Source organism: Anoplopoma fimbria, chromosome 21 (genome assembly GCF_027596085.1).
Source record: "Anoplopoma fimbria isolate UVic2021 breed Golden Eagle Sablefish chromosome 21, Afim_UVic_2022, whole genome shotgun sequence".
Taxonomy (NCBI): Eukaryota; Metazoa; Chordata; class Actinopteri; order Perciformes; family Anoplopomatidae; genus Anoplopoma; species Anoplopoma fimbria.
Window position 1 is genome coordinate 15,943,029 of NC_072469.1, and position 15,769 is coordinate 15,958,797.

Below are 15,769 nucleotides of genomic sequence, written 5' to 3' on the forward strand. Positions count from 1 at the left end.
CCATGGGCTTGTTTAAAGAAGGCCTGGACAGCTTCTTGAGCTATGGGGTGTGACACATGCGCAGTGCAGCTGGGGCTGCTACGTAGGACGGCGCATGTTCAGGTGCTCTTCTGTTGCGCTCTGCCTGACAGAATTCCTTCACTGCGCATGCGTTGTACCCCGATGATATGACTCGTGACATCTCCTTTTTAACTATCCTTGATGAGAATGCGGAAGCTCATTTGGCAAGGCTTTTCGGGGCGTGTCAGCTAGCGTGTAAATAATAAAACTGATGGTTTAAACTGAAGTCTTCCTGTGCGGAACAACTATTGAACACTTGAGGAATACAAGAAAAGTCTGTCAGTAAGTATATGATGAGTTAAATTCAGATTGAGACGATGGGATTATTTAGTTTATATACAGTTGACGTGTTAATAGGAAGTTTACTTGTTTGTATAGGACAGGTTTAATGGGATTGTCAGTGTTATAGTTAGATGTTTGACAGGCATTTAATCTGGTTGACTTGTGGTCTGGCGTTGAGAATGAAGCACAGTAAATTCTAGTATATGTTATTCTAAATTGTAATATAGCTACTAAATGTAACATGATAAGTAGTCCCAGACCGATATTCACCATTTCAGCTGTTATTATTCCTTTGATAATCCGGAAGTGTAATACTTTCTAGAATTTATAGTGTTTTGTTATTTTATTTACAAAACATCATCTATTCAAGAAAGTATTTAATAAATGATGTTTTGTAAATAAATGAAATATAATTACAATCTGCTGGTAGATATGCATAGACACCAGCAACTATGCAGTTAATTTCAAAATAATCTTGAATTAATAATGAAAAATAATGAAAACGACTACCACTTTACTTTAATTATCACTAGTATATCTAGGTAAAGAGACAAAAACTTTTGAAAACAATTTTAAAGGTTCGAATGCAATAATGAATGCTGCTCTCTCCTCCCTTATGTGTAGGCACAATGGCATCACCAACCCCTCTGTCCAAGGCCAACACCACCTTCTCTCTGGCTTTGCTCAAAAAGTTCGGAGATGACGACAAGACAGCGAATGTATTCTTCTCCCCTTTCAGCATCTCCTCAGCACTGGCTATGGTGATGCTTGGGGCCAGAGGAAACACAGCCACGCAGATGTCAGAGGTACAGAACGCACACACACACACACACACACACACACACACACACACCAACTGTCCTTGTTAAAAGTAAAAGATTAACATTAATGGCTTTGAGGGTTGGCGCACCTGGTTCAAAGTTACTTTGTGAAGCCTCGTTCGTTTGCCCGTTCGTTGGACAAAAGAATGCAGGTTTCACACTGTGAAATGTACTCCATCAAAACACCACCACGGGCTGTGTTTCAAACAACAATGAAGATTGTGGGAGGAATTTCATAGGAATGAGGGGCAGTGTTACGTGCTGCAGATGTGTAGGCCCTCGTTCAGTATGAATCACCATTTATTTCCTTTTAGCGTCAGCAAAAAATAACAAAGATCTGCTCTGTTCAGACAGGTTTTTATGGGGGTTGGGGTCTTTGTTGTGTTACTAAGGGAACAAAATATTGAAGTGTAAGGGCAATAAAGATATAGGTAAAGTAATCTGTACACGTTATCAGTTCCCATTAAGTTATGTGCAGCAGACCTGTCCACTTATCTGGCTTTGTGTCATACATTGAGTTTCTGAATGGATACCAGCATGAAGAATATTTTCAGTCCTAAACCCACGTGCTCCCAATCAGACAATGAATAGTAATAGTAGAAATAGTATTTTCATTTCAATCACAAATTTTACTCATACTATGCTACCATGAACAATGTAGGAGCAGCAGCTGTTGAATGAATTTCCGAAGTTATAAGGAAGTATGGGATTCCTTTGGGGAAAAAAACATTGTTTGAACTTAATTTGTCTATCCAGTGATTATGACATTATAATAATAAAAACCAGAACATTTTTATAAATCTTAAGCAAAGACCCAGATAGCTCTTGGCTGGTGGAAGTGTGAGTATGTGGGAGGGGCAGTGCTTCGCCCTAATTCCACCACATTTTCAACAGTCATTTGCAATGACAATATTGTGAAATATTACAGAAGAAAGTGATTAAGAAGATAAAGGTGACAGTCATAGGGATAAGGTTATATAAAGCAACATGCAGGATCTTCATTGTAAGGGGGTTATGTTAACACATAGGGTAATATAATAGCAACTATTAACATTATTTTCTCCTTTTTGTTCCCTGCTGTCATCAAATGTGGTGACAGCAGCGTTATTAGCAGGCTGCTTGACAGGGTCAAGGACAAAGTTAGTGTTATAAATACAACCTTTTATGAAAGAGTACGCTGTGCAAAGCAAGTATCTCTCTCCCATTGTGTCCTTTGTATAAAGGCTAGGTTTGTTCCAGAAGGTGGAAGCATTCAGCCAACAGTTTGTGCAAGCATGACTAAGTGTGTAAGGAAGTGAGGGGCGTGTGAGTGAATAAAAGAGAGCAGAGGTGATAGTGACATGTGGCCGCTTATGAGGATTTGAGTTTTAGCAGCCAGTTACAAAAATTGCAGTTGAGTGAACAGTTTTTTCTTCTAACTTGGTCATTAGCCAGCATTCCAACTGCTGCTTACCACACACTCCAGTCCGTTAGAGAAAAAGAAATGTGGGGATCAGCAATTTCATCATCCTGGATTGCAAGAACTTGTCATTTGTCTTCCTGTCAACCATAAACATAATGATTCAATCCAAAATTTGTAGCTGTCATCATCTCCGTATTTGTTTGTGCTGGAGGGGGGTTTAGAACATCAGAGAAGCGCTTTACTTAACAAATAATATAATTGTATTCACTTCCTGAGATCAGTATGACTTGGTATCATTTTTTATCCATCTTCCAAATACGGTTAATGTCCTGCAACCCACCAATTACTGCTAGGATGATATTTTGACTTCCTGTCCAGAGAAACATGGTGTCTAACCTAACAGTCAACACAACTGAACCCCTACTGTAGGTCCTCCGCTTCACTGAGGCAGAGAAGCCACGGGATGCAGGAGCAGAGCAGATGCAGATGCAGCAGAAGGCAGTCTTTAAACTGCCACCATATCTGCGGAAGATGGTAACAGAGCGGAGGAAAGATAAACTAACTGAGGGGCATTTTACTAACAGTCTGGTGTCATCTGGTGAGGGGATCCTCTGAGTCAAAGAGTTGGTGGTTCAAGAGAGTTTTGTGCATGTTTTCACTTTGCTTTGCTTTGCTTGCTGATCTCCGAACAATGCAAGGGAGGCACCCAAGTTGAATGCTGTTTACTGAAGGTTTATTGTCTGTGTCCAATAGCTCGAAACCACATATTACATAAAACAAAGGAATGTGGTCCTGGCTTTTCTATTGATGGCTTCTACCTGGTGTGTGTTTTTTTTTTTATCTCTTCTTGGAAACAAAAGTGTGATTTGACTTAACCCTCACAAAAAAACTAGGAAAATAGTGTACAGACAAATTAAGCTGTTTCCTTTTGGTTATATGCCTTATTCTTGTTTAAAACCTTCTTGGATGTGGTTAACACCAAATTCAACAAACGACAGGATGACTTTCTACGAAAATTACCTCTCTGAATTCAGCTGAATGAAGAGTTTTTTTGAAGATAACCATGTTAATAAAAACGCGGTGGAGGGAATGGTGTGCGTCTTCATGTGGATGTGTCCTGAATGGCTGGTCCACGCTTGGGCAGGCAGTTCCATGGGTTCTCCAAAGTCTGCGTTAAAGTGTTTTTATTGTATTTTTATTTTGCCTTTTGCCATATTTTTTAGTCGGTGTTGGGTTTTTTGCATTAACAATGACATGTAATTGATTAAGGTGTTCTCAGATACAATTTGTACAGTATGTTGATAGTGAAATACTGAAAGCCTTCAACTTGAAGGGGTATTTCTGTACAAAAAAAAAAGATCATACCCATTAAGTGATGAGAAGGTCCAAGCAATCCATTTCTTTACCAGTACATCAATATGGCTCAATCTTTCTTTGTTATAGATTTTGTGCTGATTCCTTACCTTTTTGAGTTTTCTAACGACAAATTAATTGTCAAGAGAGGGCTTTGCAACCAAACATATCAGGAAATATTTCAGGTGAGCGACTGCATACTCTAGTGACCCGCCATCATTCAACGTAATGAATGCAAAATTGCAAATGCATAGTGTGGAGCACCAAAGTCCATAAGGGAAACTTGTCAAATTCATCACTTAGTCAAGATCATAAGCCTTATATACTGTTCAGAATAGACTGGTCTGTCACATGCTCACTGCTTCTTTGTAACACTTGTCTATTTTGTCCACAGTGCCTGAAAACCCAGGATTGTCAGGATGATGTCCACGCTAGCTTTGCCCAACTACTGAGTGAGATCAACAAGGCTGACGCTCCGTATGCCCTCAGTGTTGCCAACAGGCTGTACGGGGAGCAGTCCTACCTGTTTGTTCAGGTGTGTGTGTGTGTTAGCATTTGTGTAGTTTACATATTAGTCTGGAGTGAATGGGAGGCACACATAGCTTTGTGAGAAGGAATGGTGAATGAGGGAGTAGACAGTCAGCCACCATACAAACAAGTAAAACAATGGAAATACTTCTTCGGCTGTTACTACTACTAACTAAAGTTAAGCAAACAGAATATTTGTTTTTGTGATCAGAAACAGTAAATGTGTCATTGATGATTCCAGGATTATTTAGGACAAACCAAGAAGCACTACAGTGCAGAGCTGGAGTCTGTGGACTTCGTGGGCAGCTCAGAGGCGGCCAGGCTCAACATCAACAAATGGGTGCACGACCAGACACAAGGTGGATCATACAGACCAACATACATGGAAACATGGCAAAAGGCCTGCCTCTATTTGTGTGACATTGCTTCACGTTTGTGTTTGTTTTGATCGGCAGGTAAAATTAAGGACTTGCTGGCCATGGGTGTGGTGGACAGCCTCACCAGGCTGGTGCTGGTCAATGCCATCTACTTCAAGGGCAACTGGAACAAGCAGTTTACAGAGAGCGCCACAGGAGATGTTCAGTTTAGAATTAACAAGGTAACACTGCTCAAAGAAAACATTCAGTTGACTAAAACTGACTCAAAAGTCAGTTTATATTGTTTTTTAAAACTGTATTGCTTGGTAGCACATATCATGAAGGCCATGGAGGTTGATTTTCACTTCTTCATTGAAAGAAGTTAAAAATTAAATGAAAATAATTCAACATCCATGGCAGGAAACCTGAACATATGAGATAGAGGAAATACAGGATTTATATCACATAATAAAAAGGCATTTGTCTGACATTTTTGTATTGCATACTAGTAAAGACTTGGAAGAAGCATTTCCCAACGCGTAAATCATAGGTTGCTACTCTGCATTAGAAAAAGTTTTTGTTCAAGTAAGCAGGGTATGAGTCACCAGCCACATCTATGTGGTGTTTCACATTGACAAATGGTTCTACCAAGGTAAACATTTTTAAGAGGTTGCACTTCTCTCAGAGTAATAACAAGTGACCTCATTTTGAACTTTTAGACAAAATGCTAGAAATGCATGAAGTCGTTTTTTCAACAGTAAAAAAGAACCCAAAACCCTTTTATATATAGTTTGTTGCACCTCTGACCACACCCAACAGTGATGTCACTATGTACTGATCACACCCTGCGGTACACTTCTACACCATTGCAACAAGGTGATGTGTACGAGACTTCAGTTGGTGTCAAGTTTCTCTTCAAGCTTGCGTATTATTCTGCTTGTTTTCAGAATGAAACCAAGCCAGTGAAGATGATGCACCAGAAATCAAAGTTCCCTTTCACCTACATCCCGGAAGCCAACTGCCAGGTAACGAGTTCATTGATCAATTCGTACAGTCTTTCGGACCATCAACAAATTGTTAAGTGACCACGCAACAGCTGAACCAATCGTGTATAACCTTTGTTAATAAAGGTTAAGAAGGATTTTGTGAGACTTCCATGTAATGTGAATGATTCAAAAGAGAATGCATGAGGTTTTGATTGTGATCCATTTAACCATAACTGTGAAACTAAATGCCTACCAATTTTTTTTGTTGTTGTTGAATGTAATCCCATAAAATATCTTGTTAATACATAAAAAATAACCTTGCAGTAAAATTTGAAACCCGCTGTTGGACAGATCCTTGAGATGCCTTACAAAGGAAAGGAGCTCAGCATGCTCATCCTTTTACCCAATGAGGTGGAGGACAGTACAACCGGTCTGGAGAAGGTAGGACTAACACACACACACACACACACACACACACACACACACACACACACACACACGCTCTCTCATAAAGAAACCCGCAAGACGCAGACAAACAAATCATTGATTGTGTACCCACCCCTAGCTGGAGAAGGAGCTGACCTATGAGAACTTTATGGAGTGGACTCGCCCAGACATGATGGATGAAGTTCAGGTCCAGGTGGGGCTTCCTCGGTTCAAGATGGAGGAGAACTACGACATGAAGAAAGTCCTGGTCAGCATGGGCATGGTGGACGCTTTCGAGGCATCAATGTGTGACTTCTCTGGTAGGACGTGTGCCTGGATCATATCAGATACATTCATTATCATCAAAAGAACAGTCACACGAAATCTGCACTGGCTCCCGTCAACGTGCTCAACGTTCCTCTCATGTAGGGTGGGACATGGCGTTGTGTTTATTTAAAATATTCCATCTCTTCCTCTTCTGTGACAGGAATGGCTCCCGGCAACGACCTGGTGCTGTCCAAAGTCGTCCACAAGGCTTTCGTGGAGGTCAACGAGGAGGGAACCGAGGCCGCTGCTGCCACAGCTGGTATTATGATGCTGCGCTCTGCCATGCCAGCGACCTTCATCGCCAACCACCCCTTCCTCTTCTTCATCCGACACAACCCCTCCATGACCATTCTCTTCTCTGGCCGGTACTGCTCCCCTGAGTGAGCACACCGTTTAGTGCAGTGTTTCTCAACAGGAAGGGGGAGAGGGGTACAATACTATCTACTATTGCAACAACTACTGGAAGAATGTTGAAAATCACCACTCTGGAGTTCCTTATAGCTAATCACACCCTGAATTCCCGTCCTTTATCATCAACACCAGAATGACTGGTAAAAGCAGTGGTGTTGAAATTTCCTAAGTGTGGCTTTTCGTTAGCGTCGCCTCTGTGTGTATCCGGAGCATTACGTTCTTGCACTGTTTTATCTTTTGCACCTTATCTCATCTTTAGGATATGGTTTACTTTAAGTCTGTAATGCACGTATGACCAATTTGCTGCACCCTCACACCCTACCCTAGTTAATGTATACCATGAAACTCTAATGCATCTTATCTTAAGCCTTATACCCTTTGAAAGAATTTGCCTTAATCACAATTTCTATTTTTCAACCTCTAGCACAGACGTCAACTTAACTTTACACCATATGAATATACAACTGTTGCAAGATTTACTGCACTTTATCTACAGTACATGCAATTACAGAGTTTTATATGTTCAGTAAACCAAAGAGAATAATGTGATGAAGTCACATTGTCAGATAAATATGTCCTTGGTGATTGGTGTAATCAAGGAAAGTGCAGTTATTTGTAATTGTACAATTATGCATATAATGATTATAGACCATAAAGAAAAAGAGCTTGCATGAAGGTTTGAACTTACATTGAGTCCAGGCCATTTTGTATATCCTTACGCTTCTACATTTGGAATAAAAGTGTGTGGTTCAAAAATATTGTTTGTCACATTTAAATGATTTTCTGAGATCTGGTGCAGTCGATTGTGTAAGATGGATAACCTGTAGTTGGATCGGTCATTGTGGTTTGTGTGTTAATACTACACTGGTTGTCTATGAGACGCCTTTAACTTACTGTTAATGTTTAACCCCAGCTGACAGTAGTAATGCTTTGGTGAATTATACAGCGGGTAAAATAAGTATTGAACACGTCACCATTTTTCTCAGTAAATAGATTTCTAAAGGTGCTATTGACATGAAATTAGTAATTAGAAAGAAATCCTGCCCCTTGTCAGTGTAAATTAATATCAGCTGGTTCAGTCCCAACTGATGGCCTATAAAAAGGTGTCTCATTACCAAGGTGTCACAAGAAACATCTCATGATGGGTAAAAGCAAAGAGCTCTCTCAAGACCTTCACAACCTTATTATTGCAAAACATACTGATGGCATTGGTTACAGAAGGATTTCTAAACTTCTGAATGTGCCAGTGAGCACTGTTGGGGCCATAATCCGGAAGTGGAAAGAACATCATTTCACCATAAACCGGCCACGACCAGGTGCTCCTTGCAAGATTTCTGACAGGAGTGAAAATAATTATCAGAAGAGTTGTCCAAAAGCCAAGGACCACTAGTGGAGAGCTTCAGAAAGACTTGGAATTAGCAGGTACAATTGTTTCAAAGAAAACAATAAGTAATGCACTGCTGAAGCTTGTTTAAAGTTTGCTGCACAACATTTAAAAAAAGCCTGTGAAATACTGGGAGAATATATTCTGGTCAGATGAGACCAAAATTGAACTCTTTGGATGCGATAATACACACCATGTTTGGAGGTCAAATGGCACTGCACATCACCCCAAAAACACCATACCAACAGTGAAGTTTGGAGGTGGGAACATCATGGTGTGGGGCTGTTTTTCAGCATACGGCACTGGCAAACTTCATATAATTGAAGGAAGGGTGAATGGAAAAATGTACCGAGACTTTCTTGATAAAAATCTGCTGCCATCTACCAGGATGATGAAGATGAAACGAGGGTGGACATTTCAGCAAGACAATGATCCCAAACACACAGCCAAGGAAACTCAATTGGTTTCAGAAAAAGAAAATAAAGCTGCTAGAATGGCCCAGCCAATCACCTGACTTGAATCCAATAGAAAATCTATGGAAAGAAGTAAAGATCAGAGTTCATAGAAGAGGCCCACGGAACCTTCAAGATTTGAAGACTGTTTGTGTGGAAGAATGGGCCAAAATCACACTTGAGCAATACATGCGACTAGTTTCTCCATACAGGAGGCGTCTTGAAGCTGTCATTACCAACAAAGGCTTTTGTACGAAGTATTAAATAAATTTCAGTAAGCGTGTTCAATACTTTTTCCCTGTGTCATTCCATTTTATTACACATAACTTAATTTCTGAACTTATTTGTTTGGTTTTCTTTGTATGTATGGATTACTTGGGTTGTTACCGACATCTGGTGAACATTTCATGTCAATAGCACCTTTAGCAATATATTTACTGAGATAAATGGTGACGTTTTCAATACTTATTTTACCCGCTGTATATGAGGAAGACTAAGTACACTACAGAAACTACAATTAGTGTTTATTCCCACAGGCGTTTCTTCCCTGAGATAAATAGAGTTACACACGTTCTTGAAAGAAAATCACATTATTTTAAGCATCAAGGCTGGGACTGTTACACTATTCAATCATGTAGGTTTAATCATATTTTTGAATAACATCTTTAATGGGATTAAATGTACCTGCAACGCCTTGTCTGGCCAGTGTAAAGAAACATTTTAGATGTAGAAACAGGAGAAGAAATAAAGCAGGCTTACTGTTCTGGACACACAGGTTTGAATTCTATATATCCGATAAATACGATATATGCTGCGTAATAGAGCAATTGGAAATGTAATGGTGTGTTTAATGTAACACAGAAAGGGGCTACATACCTAATGTCAGTAAACGCATCTTACTCCAGACCAGTAGGTGGTGCTAATGCATCGGTATGTTGGTGCCCCGAATAGCAGGCAAAGAAGAAAATGTTAGGGATGGCACTTCCGGATAACTTCCTAGTTGTCATTTTTGAAGTCCGAGTATTCAAAAACGAACTGTTATCAACAATACATGACGACTATATTACCAGAAGTCCTAGGGGAGAATGAGCTGAGGGACACACTGAACTGAACTGGTTTCCCCTGCTTGGTCGGTGATGGAAAGGCTGATAGCGAAGCTCACAGAAAAGCATGTCCTTTTCACGGCTTCCGTCGCAATACGACTGGCCTTGGTGGCTTATGGAGACTACCAGGATAGGACCATGGTGGTGAAGTACACTGACATAGACTACCATGTGTTCACAGACGCTGCGAGATTCATCACTGAGGTAATAACAGTATTAAAACGTCTGTAACAGGAGATTTGTAGTCGGATAAAACAGTTTGGTACCGGAATATGTCCACTAAGATATTGCTGGGTGGAAAGTACAGTATACTCAAGTACTTAAGTATACTTTTTGAGATGCTACTCCTATATGACGTCAATCTAATTTTATGACATGCTAACATTAACTTGCTTCTCTCCCGTTGCCTTTCCAAACCTCAAACAAAATGTCAGAACATTAATAAAAACAATTCAAACATATTTGAATTGTTTTACTCCAGAAATGGATCTATCAACCATAGTTGCCTTTCAGATTAGGATTTTCCATACAAAACATTATATGATCGAGTTAAAATTAGCTCCACCTCCACCAACTACAACATTAAAGTACTGCTTATTGCATGTTAATGCCTAAGTATAAGTGGGCCAATAACACTGACTGGGGCCCTTCTCCATGATGAGTACTTTTGACACTAAGTGCATACTGTTGCTCATACTTCTGTGCTGTACTATGTCATTTTAATGTGGGAAACTTTTGCACAGGGTCAGTCCCCGTACAACAGATCAACCTACCGCTACACCCCTCTCCTGGCCTGGCTGCTCACCCCTAACATCTATCTCAGTATGGTATTTGGTAAGATCCTCTTCATCGTCTGTGACGTGCTGTCAGGACTGCTCATCTACAGAATCCTCCGTCTGAGAGGTCTGAGCTCTGAGGTATGGTTTCAGGCACTTTTAAAAAAAATAAATGTTGTGTTGTTTAACAGAAATCCTTTATTAGGATAGTTTATATATAATAGCTGACTATTGTTGCAACTACTTACTTTTTTTGGCCTGTACAACAACAGTCTTCCTGGAAGCACACAGTTAAGATTAAGTTGTATTTTTGGGGGATTTATTTTTCAGACTGCAAGACGTGTTTGTTCTCTGTGGCTACTCAACCCACTGCCTATGGGAGTGTCCAGCCGAGGGAATGCTGAGTCAATACTGGCAGCTCTGGTGCTGGGGACGTTGCTCTGTATGGAAGGTAGGGGTGTGGATGTTGTTTGTGGAGCTTTTGGGTTTCAAAAATACATTTTATCTCAGTAAAATAATGTTTTGTAATGTAGATACTCAGCTCCTGTGCTAACGACTTTGACCATTTTCCTTCTAGCCCGGCATCTGATGTGGGCAGCAGTACTCTATGGTCTGTCAGTCCATATGAAGATCTACCCCATAACATATGCTCTGCCCATCGCTCTGTACCTGCGCATGCCAGAGACCAAATTAGAGAAGGACAGCAAAGGGTGGAGGTGGTTCATTGGGTTTCTGGGAAGCTTCCTCAACTGGGAGCTGTTTCTCTTTGCAAGTGTGGCCGGAGGAGTTTTATGTATGCTCACAGCCCTCTTCTACTACATGTGAGAAGCTACTCAGCTAGTTAATATGTCTTAGTATTTCTGATATAACTATATTAGCCTCTCCACATCATCCTTTATCTGAAGAAACACATGTAACAATCCTTTCCTGAATTGTCAGGTATGGATGGGAGTTCCTTCATGAGACCTACTTGTACCATCTGACCAGAAGGGACATCAGACACAACTTCTCTCCATACTTCTATATGCTCTACCTCACCACAGGTATTCACCTCTCTTGCCATTCGTAGCCTCCTAGTGTGACACCTTGCTGCAGACAGAACTACAAATCAGTGCATGGTCAGCAGCAATGAAGTGGTTGTTTATTAAATCAGTTTTAGAGTTGGATGTATTTGATCAGGTATTTTCCTTGCATCTGTTTTAAATTGGTGGTATAAACTTGCAGGAGATGATGCAGCTTTCTAACCCTCTAATTATTTTGCTGGTGCAGACAGCAGCTGGAGCCAGTGGCTTGGCCTGGCAGCCTTCCTGCCTCAGCTCATCCTACTGGTAGTAGCCTCATGGGCCTTCCACTCTGACCTGGCCTTCTGCTGTTTCCTGCACACCGCCATCTTTGTCTCTTTCAACAAAGTCTGCACTTCACAGGTACATCAGACACTCAACTTTCACACATTTATTTTAAGACTCTTCTTTATCCAAAGCATTGTCAGGATTGAGATGAGCGGGGAAAAAATGAGGATGCTTGTTTTGGGGGAATATGATCCAATTAAGAAGAGATAATGTATTTTTGTAGTTTGTTGTTTTGTAGTTTAGTTTTATGACACCGGACGTGACCTATTGGTTTTATTTTTAAAGGCATATTTCTTAGCGAGAGAACCACCTGACAACAACACAACAGATATGCGATAATGAGCTAAATCAAAGTATTAAAGTGAATGAACTCACCGGACTGACACCTCATGTCTGTGGTCAAAAAGTAAGAACAAAGAGAGAAAGGCAGCAAATATAGACTCATTGAGTTTAAGTGATTTCACCTGAGGGGGGGGGCAGGTCCTTTCTAGGCAGGAACATTTGCTTTATCCTACTTGCCTCAGGTGTGGCCATATGTTGTGTGTTATCCTTTCATAGTACTTCCTGTGGTACCTATGTCTACTCCCTCTGGTCATCCCTCACCTGAGTCTGTCACTAAAACAGGGAGTGGGACTTCTCCTCCTCTGGTTTGCTGGACAGGTAATTCAATTTATCGTGTTTTGGGTTTGAAGTCCTTTGAACAAAGTAACTTGAAATTGACTTTGATATGAAGAAGTTATTATATTTTCTCTCCACCATCAGGGCATCTGGTTGGGCCCCGCCTACTTCCTGGAGTTTGAAGGCTACAACACCTTCCTGTTTATCTGGCTGGCTGGATTACTCTTCTTGATCATCAACTCCTCCATCTTGATTCAGATTGTAGCCCATTACAAACCGACCCAGACTCCACAGAGACTGAAGAGTGAATGACATTCTAATAATTTTAACTGAAGATGATGGACTATGGATGTTCATAAATAAAGTGTATATTTTGTTAATTCTCAGTCTCCCTGATACTTAATTACTTGCTGTAACCTACATAATTTTAGGACAGAAAAGATGCATACAGTGGCTAAGACCACTGGTTAATTACAGTCATTCAGGGTTAAAACTATTGATTAAATGCTTTCCACTGTAGGCCAAAACACTTAAATCCTGAATGACTCAGATAGGGCAGAAGACTGCAGTTGTACTGCTGTCTCTCGGTTGAAACTTTGAAGTCTGTTGTTCCACCTGTGGCCACGCCACATGACAAAGCAGATGTTTTCCATTTGCCGTCAAGGGAAAGAAACCAACCGTAAATCAGAGAACACACCCTGCCCCGATGTTAAACAGCTCTGCACCAAAATACTTAACACACCCTCAGAGGTTTCTGGTTGCCATCGTCACTGCCATCTACAGAATGGGAAGCACTTTATCATTCCAGAAGGAGAAATGGGCAGATTGTGTATAGCTAGGCGTCACTCAGTTTTAATGTGTCTCACTTCCATATTGGTGCTCACCCCTTAAATTTTAAGGGATCAGAAGTCCTATTACCCAATCCAAGGAGGAAATAATCAGATTTAAATCATGTAATGTTTATGACCTGACCTGGATGAATAGTACCTACACACTAGTCTGATGCATTGTGAATGTTTTCTTAGTTTGGAGAAAAATACAGTTTTTTTTAACTTCTCTATTAAATATTTTGTTACATTGTGGAACTACTAATGAATAGACTGTGATCAGTAATTATCATTACATCCAGATAAGGATACAGAATCACGCTCTACTGTAACAGCCGTTTCCATTTTCCTCTGTACATTTCCTACATGGCCTCAAAGTTCATTCATGCCATGCGATGTCATATTAAAAGGATTTGACTCTTCCTCAGTTGCAGTGTGCAGTTGTGACCAGTAGGTAGAAGCATTCGCCAGCAGAAGAGGCAGCTTAAACATCTATCCTCTCATAACCCCCGCAGATTAATCAGGCAACTGGAGCATGAACGAAACCCAAAACAGACAGCGCTGGCAGTGGTTCCATAATCTCACTGTACTCTTCCCCCTAATCTCACCCGGAAATTATTAGAGCATTCGCTAGGCCTGTAGGTTCAGATCATGTTTGCTGGCCTTGTCCTGTAGGATTGCATGTGGGAGTGCATAATGATAATAACGCATGTATTTGTGGATGCATGTGAGATACACAGTAAAGGGTTGATTTAGTGGCTTTCCTGAGACATTACTGTAACGCACTTTGTGTATCTGTGTGAGAGGAAGAGCATGCTTCCTTGTGTGTTGTGTATGTGCGTGCATTTTCTGTATGACTCACGGTCAGCTGCGGCCTGCATATCTAGTTTATGAATCACCAGGTTGCACTCAGTAACCTTTCAACTGGCCAGTCGCCCCTGGGCGCATAAAGCATTTCATTTCAACACTGCATCCCACTGAATACCCTCACATTCAGCAGTTTACTTTTAAATCCCCAGGACTGGAAATATGACTGTTGTTTCTTCTTCAACTCTATTTCCTCTTAGTTTCTAGAGCAGTCATCTCCAATCTGGGATACTGGGGGTTGGAAACATTTTAGAGTAGCTCAATTTATTTGACAGTCAAAGTCAAAATTACAATCCTTCTACAGTCATACTTTAAGTGCATATCAGGCTGCTTGAAAAGTAGTTAGCAAGCTAGCAGGGTAGAAACAGTTAATGTAGTGGCTATCTTTGGTCTTCTTTATTACTCTTATATTTCTGCACTTAGTTTCTTTTATAACCACACTTGAAGGACGACATGACACTGTTTTACGCGTTGAGTCGGTGTGTATCAACGGTACGGCACGTCACGGCACGTGCCATGTCATGTCGTCCTTCAAGTGTGGTTATGCACTTAATAAGGGATTATGAGTCAAATGAATAGCTAAAAGTTGTGAATAAACAGTTCAAATAGTTAGGTAAATGTGCTGTATAGGGGATAGGTGGTTGATACTTAGCTAAACAGAATGGATACATGATTGTAATAGTTAAAGGTTATGCATATGTTTGAAATAGACAGCTAAAAGTAGGATAAATTGGCTAATTCAAATAGTTAGCTAAAAAAACGTTGAAATAGCTAACGGTAGGATAAATAATTTAAATTGTTAGCTTTAAGGGACGATAAATAGGTGAAACTGTTCGCTACAAGTAGGGCAAACTGGTAAAATGGTCGAAAAACACAAAAATATGGTTCAAATAGCTTATTCATAAAGTTGTGAATAGTCAAACTAAATAGCCTAGCTAAAAGTAATGGGTAAATGGTTGAAACATCCAGCTTTCATTTGGTGATAGTGGGAATGAAAAACAGATTCAATAGTGTTAAATGACATCCAGTTTAAACTGATTTTCAATGAATATATATTTGAAACATGATGGGTGGTAAGAAGGGGTACTTGAATTTATCTGACAGGTGTAAAACTACTGCGTTAGAGGCTTTAACAGAGCTAAAGAAAGTAAGAAATAAGGCAAGGTGCAGTTTATTGTTCATTAGCTAATTGAAGTCGGGGAGCAAGAAGTGGCAATGTAGTGGGGGTAATGGGCTGGGGATTGCGTGACCATCTTCCATATGCTTAGTAGGGTGTGTGTATATGTGCATGATAATGTGCGTGCATAAATGTATGTAGATGCGTGTCTGTGCTATACCCTCAAGGATTCTCCTCATTGTCAGCGGGGGATATGGCGAGAGGAGATGCAGACATTGTTGTGTCTATGCATGCGTTGATGCATCTGCCTATATGAGTGTGTAT

At 40.4% G+C, this 15,769-nt stretch overlaps 2 protein-coding genes across 3 annotated transcripts; both read left to right on the plus strand.

The window, feature by feature from the left end:
* Positions 1-212: 212 nt before the first annotated feature.
* Positions 213-7,703, plus strand: LOC129110672 (leukocyte elastase inhibitor-like). Of its 2 annotated transcripts, XM_054622832.1 has the most exons (10): positions 213-342; positions 967-1,148; positions 2,995-3,099; positions 4,313-4,453; positions 4,688-4,805; positions 4,902-5,044; positions 5,750-5,827; positions 6,140-6,229; positions 6,354-6,534; positions 6,702-7,703. In XM_054622832.1, the coding sequence occupies exons 2-10, from the start codon at positions 972-974 to the stop codon at positions 6,923-6,925; spliced, it is 1,257 nt and encodes a 418-aa protein (XP_054478807.1). In that variant the 5' UTR covers positions 213-342; positions 967-971; the 3' UTR covers positions 6,926-7,703. The 2 variants fall into 2 exon arrangements, with proteins under 2 accessions (XP_054478807.1, XP_054478806.1); XM_054622831.1 differs by lacking the exon at positions 2,995-3,099 and having other exon boundaries at positions 215-342.
* A 2,063-nt stretch (positions 7,704-9,766) lies between these two features.
* pigm (phosphatidylinositol glycan anchor biosynthesis, class M) lies at positions 9,767-12,993 on the plus strand. The gene is made up of 8 exons (XM_054623226.1): positions 9,767-10,095; positions 10,635-10,808; positions 10,998-11,118; positions 11,245-11,488; positions 11,607-11,710; positions 11,937-12,091; positions 12,575-12,676; positions 12,779-12,993. Exons 1-8 carry the CDS (start codon positions 9,925-9,927, stop codon positions 12,944-12,946), a joined length of 1,239 nt encoding a protein of 412 aa, XP_054479201.1. The 5' UTR covers positions 9,767-9,924; the 3' UTR covers positions 12,947-12,993.
* The last annotated feature ends 2,776 nt before the right edge of the window (positions 12,994-15,769 follow it).

What these genes read in the sequence shown, in the direction of transcription:
- LOC129110672 (XM_054622832.1), top strand. Translation starts at nt 972, where the DNA reads ATGGCATCACCAACCCCTCTGTCCAAGGCCAACACCACCTTCTCTCTG. An exon ending in AGTCCTACCTGTTTGTTCAG is followed by an intron (nt 4,454 to 4,687) that starts GTGTGTGTGTGT and finishes TGATGATTCCAG; the next exon opens with GATTATTTAGGACAAACCAA. An exon ending in GTACAACCGGTCTGGAGAAG is followed by an intron (nt 6,230 to 6,353) that starts GTAGGACTAACA and finishes ACCCACCCCTAG; the next exon opens with CTGGAGAAGGAGCTGACCTA.
- pigm (XM_054623226.1), top strand. Translation starts at nt 9,925, where the DNA reads ATGGAAAGGCTGATAGCGAAGCTCACAGAAAAGCATGTCCTTTTCACG. An exon ending in GACGTTGCTCTGTATGGAAG is followed by an intron (nt 11,119 to 11,244) that starts GTAGGGGTGTGG and finishes TTTTCCTTCTAG; the next exon opens with CCCGGCATCTGATGTGGGCA. An exon ending in TCCTCTGGTTTGCTGGACAG is followed by an intron (nt 12,677 to 12,778) that starts GTAATTCAATTT and finishes CTCCACCATCAG; the next exon opens with GGCATCTGGTTGGGCCCCGC.